Source organism: Struthio camelus, chromosome W (genome assembly GCF_040807025.1).
Source record: "Struthio camelus isolate bStrCam1 chromosome W, bStrCam1.hap1, whole genome shotgun sequence".
Lineage (NCBI taxonomy): Eukaryota > Metazoa > Chordata > Aves > Struthioniformes > Struthionidae > Struthio > Struthio camelus.
This window is the reverse complement of record NC_090981.1, coordinates 43436241-43448316: the sequence shown is the minus strand read 5'-3', so window position 1 is coordinate 43448316 and position 12076 is coordinate 43436241. Positions and strand designations below refer to the sequence as shown.

The 12076-nt window shown below is 35.5% G+C and overlaps 1 protein-coding gene across 2 annotated transcripts in view; it reads left to right on the top strand.

Moving 5' to 3' along the window:
- LOC104152952 (adaptor related protein complex 3 subunit beta 1) overlaps positions 1-12076 on the top strand; it is a 158619-nt gene that overhangs the window by 120582 nt on the left and 25961 nt on the right. For both annotated transcript variants that reach the window (XM_068926133.1, XM_068926132.1), the window contains 2 exons: positions 7409-7640; positions 9639-9723. In XM_068926133.1, coding sequence (XP_068782234.1) covers positions 7409-7640; positions 9639-9723 — 317 coding nt within the window. The remainder of the gene's footprint in view (positions 1-7408; positions 7641-9638; positions 9724-12076) is intronic.

Genomic DNA, 12076 nt, shown 5'->3' with positions numbered 1-12076 from the left:
AAGATTTCACCAAAAGATGCATTCCTGACCAGGATCAAAGTTTGTGTTATAACTTACTTCTGTCTGGTTCTACATAGATCTATCTATCTCCATAAGCCTTGAAATTATCTAATTATCTAATTTTTAAATATAGTTGAGAATATGAGTAAATACTTCATAACTAACAATGTTTTATTTCTGAAGCTCTTAGGGGTGGGCTCTGTTTTGTTTTTTTTTTTTTTTTGGTGTATTTGAAAAAATAACCAACCAAGTCTTGGTTGATGCAGGTAAGATTCCATCTTGTTGCTTCCTATGGACTGCAACACCAACTGTTCAAATTACAGTTCTGAAGTTCTGTCCCAAAATATTAAGAATAACTTAAAACGTGTTTGGGAAAGTTAAGTTTTTGTCATTGAAAGGAAGAACTGTGCATGGAGCTAATTGAACTTATTTACTGCTGTTGGGGCATATGCACTTCAGGATACTAGCCTCGTCATTCCTATCGCTGGCCAGTAGTATGTTACCACATGATTCTTGGGCTAGCAGTACAAAATAAGTAAAAGCCAAGGGCATTGCTGTTGCTAAAGTAAGGTGACTTAAAATCTTACGAATGTTACCAATACATAGGTGTTTTTAATGTACTCCAAAAGCCTTTGCTAACAATTCTAGGAAGGTGGGTTACACCCCCCCCCCCCCCAGCCCCTCTCCGACTGGCGTTAAGGTCTTTTTCTTTTTTTAAAAGGTTGGTAAGTGACGTGCCTCTGTTTTCTAACACTAGCATCATTTTGAAATGTTTTCGGTTTTCTTACGCCACAGAATCTAGAGCGTATCAGAGGGACAGATTACTCTTTAAAAGGCTGTTGAATGACGCTGTCATTAAATGTAGTAACATCAGAGAGATGGATTTTTAAAAGCTCACATTAGTGGCAGGCTCTCACCTTATTTTTGCATGCTTCTCTCCTAATGACCTTGTGGTGCACAGTGTCTTGACATATTAAGTCTAAAAAAAGCAGTTCTAGAATCTCCTTGAATTACTTCTGGTTTGTGGGCAGTTGATGAGAGTTTTCATTTGAAATGTTTGTTCACAACGGTTGCTGTTTGTACGCTGTAGCGCCCCTGTTCTTGGTTTAAATGTACCAGAAGAATTAGGGAAAGTTATATTTGTAAGAGCTGTAAAAGAGAGCTTTTAACTCTGTAGTGGATTGGAGGAGTTCATGGGTGTGAAAGTAGGCTTGTGTACAAATGTTTACTGTTATGTTCCTTTGGGTTGTTTTCATGAAAAACTTGCAAAAATCCTTCTTCTGTTTTCACTGAAGGTGCTTTATAACACCAACAGCTTTAGAACATGTTAATTACTTAAATTATATATTTCAATTATCATTAAATATTTTTGGGTATTAAAAGTTGTTTTAAATTGGAGTAAGTGTTAGTTAATCATCATTGTCACAATCTTCATGTTGCTACATTTGTGCTCAATTAACTAGGAATCTTGGAGGATTTTGATGATAGTAGCAGAAATGCTTAATATTAGTTAGTACAGAGGTAATCTCACAAGTAGATGAGAGAAGAATCCCCTAACTTGCCTTGATCAGTCAACCAAGGGACCTGGCCCAGCCAAAGCTAGTATTTAAAGCAACATGCTTAACTTGAAAATCTGTATCTATACAGTAGAGCCTTTAGTAAAGGTATTGTTTGGGTGGGGTTTTGTGTTTGCGGTGCCCCCTTACGTTTTTGTTTGTGTTACTCAGAGTTGTGCGTGGATGAGACTGATGGATGAGTGTGAAAGAGGGAGCCTCCTCAGGGAGGCTGTGTAAGTCCTTTGATGCCATGAGATTTGTTTCCAAGTCCAAAAAAAAAAAAAAAAAAAAGTTGTGATTTTGAGTTTAAACAAAGAAACTGCAGGTAATTTATTTTATACAAATATCTGTGTCTTTTGACACTGAGAACTGTAACAATACTTCTTATTTCTTTTTAAAGCGAAAAAGTTAAGCTTAGGGAAAACAAAACACGAGAACGCCAGATTTTAGTAGTAGTCTGTTAGGTGAACTATAACTTTCACAACCTAAGGAATATGGATTTTTTCAAAGCTGAAACATTTTGTGTAAAATGACAGCAAACTTGGGAAATACTGGCACGTGGGTATCATACAGCAGAGTTGCGTTGCAGTACTTGCAGAGGTTCTGCACCCGCATTGGCAATGCCGAGGGCGAGCTGCTCTGAGGTCGGTGTTGATTCTGGATGTTTGCCCTTTGGAGGCAATGATGACATTAGTGTTTAAGCATTCATACTTACCTGTGCTAGGCTTCAATATAGTGAATGATAGCCTGAGCTCAATTCCATGTTTTGGCTGGTTGCTGATACTCTGTAGGAAGTGTTTCAACTCAAATTATGCAGTTACCCAACGCAAGAGGCTCTTTTCTGGGGGAAAGTTTGCATTAGGTGCTTCTGTTGGAAGAAGTGTCAATATAAAGGAATTCTACAGTGTAACACTAATTGTAAAATTATATTTTATTGCCAGTGGGTTCAGTATGTTTTCACTTTAGAGGTCTTGTCCCTAAAGAGTGTGGGCTATTTGCCGAAATTAAAATAATATATTAGAAACCATTTGTAATAACTTCTTTAAAGTCACTTAAGCACAGTGCCAAAATCTGTATTAATCCCTATCTGCATCCACTCTTCCAGATTCGTAGCTAGAACACAAGACAAGGCTGACACCTTACTCTATTTTTCTTGTTCTTGAACTTCTTCAGATATTCCTCAAACTCTTCAGTCAGGTGGTTGGTGGAATAGTGGGTTCACTAAATTGAAGGTAAATTACTTGTTAGTATATTGAGAGAATGCCTTCTCCTTGAAACACCTAATGATGGTTGAAAAAGAATTTAAAATATTGCACGCACTGCTTGATGAAACTCACACACATGCATAAGCCAGAAGACTGTGTTTCACCTGAGTCATTGCTGTTGAGCTGCATGTGGGACGAAGTGATAGTAAATCTTGGTTTTCTGTGCACAGATGTGAATTTCAGCTTTTGATTGGCCCCCATATTTTAGAAGTTGAAATGTGTATTGGGATGCAATATAAGCCCTTGAGTGTAGGAATTTTCTGTAAATGTAGTTAAAAGAAAAAGAAATTCTCCCGTAGTATCAGTGTAAGCCCTTTTCATCTTCTGGTAGCAATCCCAAAGTGCCCTATGGGGAAGAATCTGCAGTTCTGAATTTATACCAAGGTCTGTGAATCATAATTATGATACAGAGTTTAGCTCTTTCCTTCATGTTTGTTTAATACACCAAAATCATGAGACTCTTCCCATTCTCTTGCTACCTAAATTCTTTCTTGTGGGGCTTTTTTTAAAAGATTTCACTAACTTTTATTACATTATTCATGTTTCATCATGTACAGCGTAAGGAAAAGGCAAAGGTACCAAAACTCAAAAAAAGTGTTTTTTTAATATAAAACTTTAAGCTCTACTGTACATGCAAAATGCAATCTATCTCACTGGCCAGCATTTATACATAAAATACAAAATTATACCAAGAAGTACACTCTCCATTTTAAAAATGCTTGATTAATCTGGTAGGGGATTGATAGAGTTTTCTGCTTTTCATGAACTCCAGTTTAAGACCTAATTCTGGTTTCCTTATATCCTATAGTAGTAGTTCCTTAGCCTCTTAGGGCAAGACTTTTTGTTGATATAGATTTACTGGAAGTCTGTCTAGTTTGCTATATTGTAAGAGAACCAATGAAAAATCTAAGGGTCATAAAAATATTAAGGAGATAATTGAACAAATATTAGAGAAGATTTTGATCATCTGTAGATTCACAGATTCACACTACTTCTTTGAAAGGCTTCTTTTATACCTATTTGAGACGATATCAATTTTAGAGTAAAGAAGAAACTGAGAAAAGAATTAATTTTGGCTGCCTTACAGAAGCAGAGTATTGGGAGTATAATAAAAGTCCTTTTTGGTCTGAGACTGATATCTGTATGATTTAAAAATTGATGGGAGTTGTTTGAGGGTTAGGAGAGTTGCAAGATTTTTAGAGAAAATATATATTCTATAAGTATGGGAATTCAGTGAGAATTTTTGAAACTCAGTTTCTGTATCTGAAATTGACTGGTTTAAAAAATTGAGCATTTAAAAATTGGTTTAAAAAAATGGACATTTAAAAAATTGGGTATTTAAACCAGTATTTAAAATTACTGACTTAAAAATGTTGGCATTGATATGCCAACTTTCAGTTAGCTGCATTGCAATACTAATTGCTTAGGTAAGTGCAGAGCCTAGGTAAAAGCTGATGATAGGGCAAAAAGAGGGGGATAAAGATGAATTAGAAGTTGAAAGACTTCTAGCAGATGTGGCTTTAGAAGAGGTTTAGCCGATGGATAACAGTTGAATGAGCCTTTGGAAAGGAAGTTGTTTTAAGTATTTTTCAGAATTTGACATGAAGCCATTGATTGTCTTTCTAGATAAATGAGCCAAAATTGAATCATGGCATCATTTTTCTAGACTGCAAAAAGTGAGTTAGCTCGCTTGCTTGTTTCAGTCCCCCCCCCCCCCCCCCCCCCCCGCCACCCATGCTGTCTTTAGTGTCCGTATTAGCAAGACTTAATTAAGTTGTAACGCTGGGGTTGGCCCACAGCCTGTTGAAATCCTAGTTATAATAATGCAGACCAGGCTGTTGAAATTCTTCATTTCTTTGTTTCCTTTTTTATTGCATCTTTTTATGACTTATTTTTTAAGAGCTGTAAAAGGAAGACTTTGCCCTGTGATTGTGACCAATATGTAACTAGTAATGGAGCAAAAGATCATGAATATACTGTTTTCTGCCAGTAGTTGTCTTTCCTTTGTTTGCCTGGTTCTACATCTGTCTCCGAATGTTATAAAACTACGGTTAACCTGCTCTTATAGCTTGAATTGAAAGATCATGTAAATGTGCCTGGGCTGTGCGATAGCCCTTCTCCTCATCTTAACCGTGTGGAAGTTAGTGGAGCATAGCCTTCCAGTGAGTGCAAGCGAGGCTATAGCTCTCACAGCTCAGTAGGTCATTCTCGGATTATGTCATGGATATTGCCAATAGGAGGGCAGTAGAAAGGCTGCTTAGATTAAATGATTCAGTCCACTGCTTTAACAGAATGTAATTTAGAGGAATAGAATTATAACTATTGTCGTTCTTGGGAGCAAACATTTTTTTTCAATGATACCGTTTTACCCAAGCATATATATACGTTGTCCTAATTAGGATCAAAAGTCAGTCTAAGTATATAATTATTGCATTGCTAAACTAAGGAAGAAATATAATATAAAAATAAAAAAGAAATAATTGTGTCTGCCTATATAAAAATAATATTTCATACAGGAAAGTCTGTCCAGCTCTGATTTCTCTACTAGGTTTAAAAGATCCTGTAGAGCTTTCTATTTTAAATAGTTACGGAAAATAGGTGTTTATATTAACTTGAACTTAATTTATTTTAGGTAAGTTTTATATAGCTGTTGTCTAAAGAGGAAAGGCCTTATTAAGCTGGGAAAATTAGCATGGTCATATGCAGAGGATTCAGTGGATTGTATCTGATCAGCTCTATTGTGATAAAGAAAACTAAAATTATTATCAGTGATCTTACACTTTTCACTGATGAATTTAAGGAGGGGGATACTTTTAAGGCAAAATCCTAACATTGCCCTTCTTATTACTGTTAGGAAGTAGCTTTAAAATATTTGCAACTTCTTTTAGGGTATGGGATCATCTTTCAATATGCAACGGTTATAGGGGCTCCGGCTGCAGTTAGCATGGGCGGCAGTCTGGTTCATGCCAGGCCAGTTTTACCATGTGAAGTCAACGCTGGGGAGTCCCTGCAAAGACTTTTACTTCTTGGTGGATTTCAGTCACAGTGGGGTGGGGGATGGTTTGTATTTTACTTTTTGCATTTCTATCATTCTAAACGGCTTTATTTATTTAAAAAAAAAAAAAAAGTTTTACAAGTTTAGTCTTAATAATCTTCACCCAAAAAAAGCAGACACGCTATGTCATAAAATGACTATTAGTGACTAGTTTGTATCCTATAAATCTAACTTGAGTTGATAATATGGTCCATTACCAGCTAACTGCACAGAGTATTTTTCATTTTACACTCTTCAGTTACTTTTTAGTGAAGTGTTAAAAAATATGAAGCTTTTCTCCTCTCTAAAATTGCACACTGTCTGTCTGTTATTAGGGAGATAACAGCTCTTATAAATGTTTCAGTAAGCGTTAAGTAGACAGTTATGTGCACTCTCATTCCACGCTTATTTGCTTACTGTAATAAACTGATAAAATATGTGTGGTTTGTCTCTGTGTATCTGCAGGCATCATGAGTCACATAGATTTCCTTTAGAAATAATGTTGTGTCTGCAGAATTGATTGGTTATTTTCATAAACCATCCAAAGGTACACAAATGACTTCTATTATTTAAACATATGCTGTGTAAGATTTGTGGGGGATTATTTCCTGGTTACTAGGAGCTTCTTGTTCTTTAACTCTTTGGAGAATTTCTTTTTTAATCCCAGAACGATTGCAGGTATCTGCTCTATCGGTTTCTTTAAGTATGGCAATTGCATGCATCAGAAATTTTAAAATTAAAACAAAAAGTGTTTACCAGGCTGATGTAACGGTTATGTAGGTTGCCTTGCAGTCACAACCATGGTCAGCTCGCTCTCCTCGCTGTCAAGTAAATACCTTGAGTTCTAACGTTCAAAAACTAAACGCCTTTGTTCAGGATATGCTTGTTTTAGTTATTTCTAGTACTGCCGTACTAAATAGAACTGAAGATTAATGATCTATGGGAGGAAAAATCATAAAAACACAATGCTGTTGTTCTGACTGTCCTTTGCAAGTCTCTTGCTCTGTGTAGTAAGAAAATAAACATCAAAAATAAATTGAATGAAATCACGTGAGTGAAATTGTGAATGAAATGTGAGAACACTTTAAGAGGTTAGGTAAAATCTTTAAGTCAAAGTCACAGGAGAGTTTTTGAGAAAGTTGAGTCAATGTCGCTATTTGTTAAGTATATTGAGGGATTTTTACTCTGTGTGTTTGTACCTAGAGTTTGGACTGTTACCTTTTTACGTTGTCATTCATATTAATAAGTAATATTAACAAAAGAAGTTATATGGTAGCAAAAAGAGGCTGGAGTACTTGAAACTATTTGTTTTGACGTGAATAACATGCATTTCCTAAGCATTTTATCAAAAATGGGTGAACCATTTTATGAAATAACTTTTCCATTATGTATATAGAACCCAAACTGAATTAAGTCTTAAAAATTAAAAGCTAACTTTAAACTAAGAATGAGATTAAATTTAAACCTTAAAACTTAAGTTTTATTAGTTATTTTAGCAATCTTCTAAGCAAGGGGTCCTTGTGAGACTCGGTTAATTGTTTTGTGCTTAACAGGTCACTACCCAAGTCTATGTGCCAACAAAAACACATGAACTCCTTCATCGAATGAGTGGAAAAGGATTAGCGGCTCATTATCACTTCTCTAGGCAGCCATGCATATTTGGTGATCGTATGGTATCTGTGCAAGTGACTTTAAGCAATACAACTGATCAGAAGATAGAGAACATTCACATAGGGGAGAAGAAGTTACCTCCAGGCATGAGGATGCAAGGGTTTAATCCAATAGGTAAGAGTATCCTATCTTTAAAAATGCATGATTGTATTCTTTTGCCAAATTTCAAATAAGGAAAAGGTGTTTTTGTGTAGTTGTTGCATATATTCATATATATGTGCACATACATACACATATACACATTCATGCAACTATCTTTTCTTAGATAATCTGATTAACAAAAGTTAAATTCAGCTTTCCTCTACTTGCATTTGACTTTGAAAATTATTCCTTAGATCTGTTATAGCTCAAAACTTCTATGCCTGAAACTTTACCTGTTTTTTCTAATAATTTCAGTTGATCTAATAAAAGTTATTCTCTCTCTGCACAGACCTTGTCTCTCTTGCATCCTTCATCCAGAATGGTTGTAATGATACGCTACTCTTAAGTATCAGGTTTTGATTTTAGCGTTCAGTGGTTTGTGTGCCAGGCTTTGTTTGGTGGCCTGGAGCTTTCTCACTTGTTTCCCATTTGAGAGGCTGAGCTTTTCACTGTGGAGTGAAAATGTATGTTTTAATATACTATGTGTCTACTGTACTTTCACAGGATGTGGCTTGTGAGAGTCAGTGTTTTGCGTTAATTCAGAAAAGTAATGCTCTAGTCTGTTCTTACCTTGTTTACTTGATACCCTCTGATTGGAATGTTTTCTGCTAAATTTCTGTTGGTGGAAAAGAACAGAAAATGTGAGGAAGAAAAGCACAGACTGTAGCAGCTTTTATGCAAGGGAAGCTTTGTATTTCTGCACACAAGCTACTTGCTTTCCTTTCTGTCTCAGAGTTCTTGGTTTTAGGGCACTGTAGTATAGACAGTATAGAAGGAACAAAAGGGAGTCTATGCCATAACATAAATGACGGGGACTCGTGCACCCCTTTTATGCCCAGGCACTCCTTTAAACGCCAAGCTCCTGTACTTTCCATGCCTTTCTTCTCTTGCAGTGAACTACAGTATTGTTTGAGTCTGTATCATGTTAGAGGAACGTAGAAGCAAGTTCTTAAAGCACAACAGTTAGTGAGCTAACGAGTCGTCTTTGCTTTAAGTTACTTTTAGGGACGATATTAATTTTGTGTTGAGTGAACTGTTTGGTGTCTCTTTCACAAGGTGATAAATCCAGTCCAGAGTTCTGATTGCAGACTAATTTTGTGTGTCTCTCTTTAAATATTCAAAGAAATAAAGTAACAAAGACTTAAAAGTAGCAAAGTAGTAATATTGGAAATCAAAGCAAGAGATACTGTATTCACAATAACAGTGAATAAACAGATGCATTCGTTTCACATAAAAAATAAGAAAAATCCTGAAATGAACATTCTGACTAGTTCAGGTTTCTTAATTTTCATGATACAATCTACACTGTCATTGTGAAAATAATACAGTGATATAGCCAAGAAAGTAAGAAGGAGCATGTGTCTCAGTACTTTCATTTGAGAAATGCCTGTAAATGCTTGCAAAGCACAAAATTATCTTCTGTTTTGGGTTCATAATCTTTTTGCCCTCTTCTATTACTAGTGCAAGCAAAATATGGGGAAATAAATAAACCACATCAATGGAAAAAGAGCAAAATTTAAGAATTTTCATTACTGTGCAATAATTTAAATTTTATTAATACTTCTTCTGGTTTACTATTTATTAATTAAACTTGGAAACTGATGTTACTCTAAATGAAATGCCAATGCTAGATCTGTACCCAAGCAAAAGAATGTAATTCTAATGTTTTCTTCTGTAATTAATTTCCCTAGCTTTTTTAATATAAACTCTTATCTTGGTGATGGTGGGACTGTAAGATTTTCATGGTAACATTTCATGTACTTTAACTGTGATGGGAGAAACCCAAGACGCTTAAACATGGAAGTGCAACATTTAGTTGAGATCTGCTTGAAATTAAACTACAAGTATTTGCTGCTGCTTCTTTTTTTTTTAATGTAAGTTTTCTAACTGCCTGAGGTTTGGGAGTCTTGAATCTGGGATCTTCTGTTGTTTGGCATGCTTGCTTTACCCGCTCAAAATTTTTTCTTGTAGAATCTCTTGCACCTGAGGGATCTATTACTGTCTCAATGGGTATCGACTTCTGTGATTCTACTCAGACTGCCAGTTTCCAGTTATGGTGAGTTCTCAAGGGGGGAAAAAAATGAAAGTGTCCTTATGAAAATAGTGGGACATTTCCAAGCCATAAATATAACTTGGAAAGTTGCATGAAAGTATTGGATTTATTGTTTATTAAACATTTAAAGAATTGAACGACAGTTCACAGTATGATATATGCCAAAGCTGTTTCTAGCAAAATGAGACATAATTACAGTTTTGTTCTGTTACTACAAGGATTATTGGTTTTCTTCTGTCTTTAAAGTAAGCAGTGAAAAAATTTTGAAAAGCACAAATTTGATGGCAGTCCCGGATCTAGGTGCCTTGAAACCATATGTGCAAGTGTGAGGGCTCTCTTGGGGTAAATGAAATCAAGTAGAAGCATTAACTTCTCTTTTTAGTTAGAATTACTTCCCTGTTCCTAAGCTTTATTTTTTCCGCCTTTTTGGGGGGTACCTCTTAATAACACCGCACTGAATGGAGCAATGAGGCCTGGTTAGTGTGCTGGAGTGTTCTGTGTGTTCCTCCTCATAAGAAATCACACATCAGAAAAGTACCTAATGTGACCAATCTTAATAACTCAGGTGCTTATTATGACTGTTTGTGATCAATGTAACATGACTACATAAAACCAACCCCAAAATCTGTTTGTCAAAGAAGCCTGTTCCTAGTGCTATAGATTCTTTTACGTAATTAGAGGGAAAATGAAGAAAAGTAACTCTCTGGCCAACTACATTTTGTCTTATATAGGGGAGTTATGTCTTTTATGCTTTTTATTGGCACATTCAAGATCCTCCTTTGTATGAGTTCCTGTTGCATTCTGGGCTAGCAGAGAACCTGTTCACCTGGCAAGAACTCTTTATAAAGCAGCATTTAAAACCAGGGAAAAAGTAGCAATGTCCGAACACTAGGAACGAATGTATGAGGGGAAAGTCAGACAGCTTCTTTTAAGATCAGTTCAGACTTGTGCTAGGTTATATATAGCCTATGTATATAGCCTTTGAAACTGTAGAAATGCATGAAATGAGCCTACTATGAACATAGTAGTTTTTGACATATTTTGAAGTCATATTTTCTGATATCTTTTTTTTGCAAGAAGCACTGCTTCCTATGTTCTGCACACAATGGGATATTGAATAGACATTCATATTACGAGATTCCAAATCAGGAAAAACTCTCTTCCCTTTCAGAAGGTTCTGTACTTCTTGAATACTTTTCTTCACCGTTCTTTAATACTGAATAAATTTTTGTTGACCACTACAAAGCACAACTTGGAAAATGTACATGTTACGAAAGGTAGGGATGAAGGCTTTATCATAGAAAAATAACTAAGTGACACCAAAAAAAACACTACTAAAACTGAATTTCCTGTTTTAGTAGCAGGAAGATTTACTATGAAAAATTTCTTTTTTCCTCCCCAAACCATTTTTTTTTTTTTTTTTGTATAGTAGATCCTCATGTGAAGCCATTTTAAAGATACTGGTACCTCCAGCAAGGCATGTGCGCACATAGTTTATGCACATTACTTTGTTGTGGTTTGTCTGTATGCTGTTTGCTGGAATTTGGAAGCAGTTTTGGACAGTTTGGAAACTTAGCTTGTTTTTCTGCCCCATATGGTAGCCCGATGCAAGTTTTGTTGGGAGAGGGAATTCCATTCTAGGCAATGCAATTTCATAATTACTTCAAAATATGGAGGCATCTTTGTTTCTCTAAATATATTTTATTTTTATTTTAAATAAAATGTGCTCAGTTTATCAAGCAGGGATGCTCTCTTCTAGGCAGAGCAGATATTTTCTTTTAAGTACCTCTTTTCAGTATACCAATGATTTGGTTCCAAACTTAAACCATTTATCGCTAAGAATCTCAGCAGTGATGAGGATAAGCAATGTAGCATAACACATTGATTTTATGCAGATCATCACCTTTATGTTTTGGGAGGTCTGCTGTATTAGTGATATATAAAAACTGATTACTTTCTCCAACATTGCCTAGTAATTGTTTATTATTTTCCTATTAGACAAACAAGACAGATCAATATTCCTGAACACCAGCCAGACTATGAGTAACATCACTGTAAATAGATTTGCCTCAGACCTCAGTGGTGTATTCATTTTAATGATTTGGACAATGTGAGTCCAATGACAAAGCTCAAGCTAAGTTTTAAAATTAAATTAAGAATAGGAATTGCTTACTTTGTTCCTTTGCTAATTGATAGGGTCTTGTCTTTTTGAGACTAGCTCTTAGAAGGTGGTGTAAAAATAGGTAAAATGTTCTTTGAATTAAATTTACTATTTTACTGATAAAATATATATCGTTCAAAATCCTACTGATATCAACATCACGGAAGAAAATTATGCGTTGTGATGTTTCTCGGG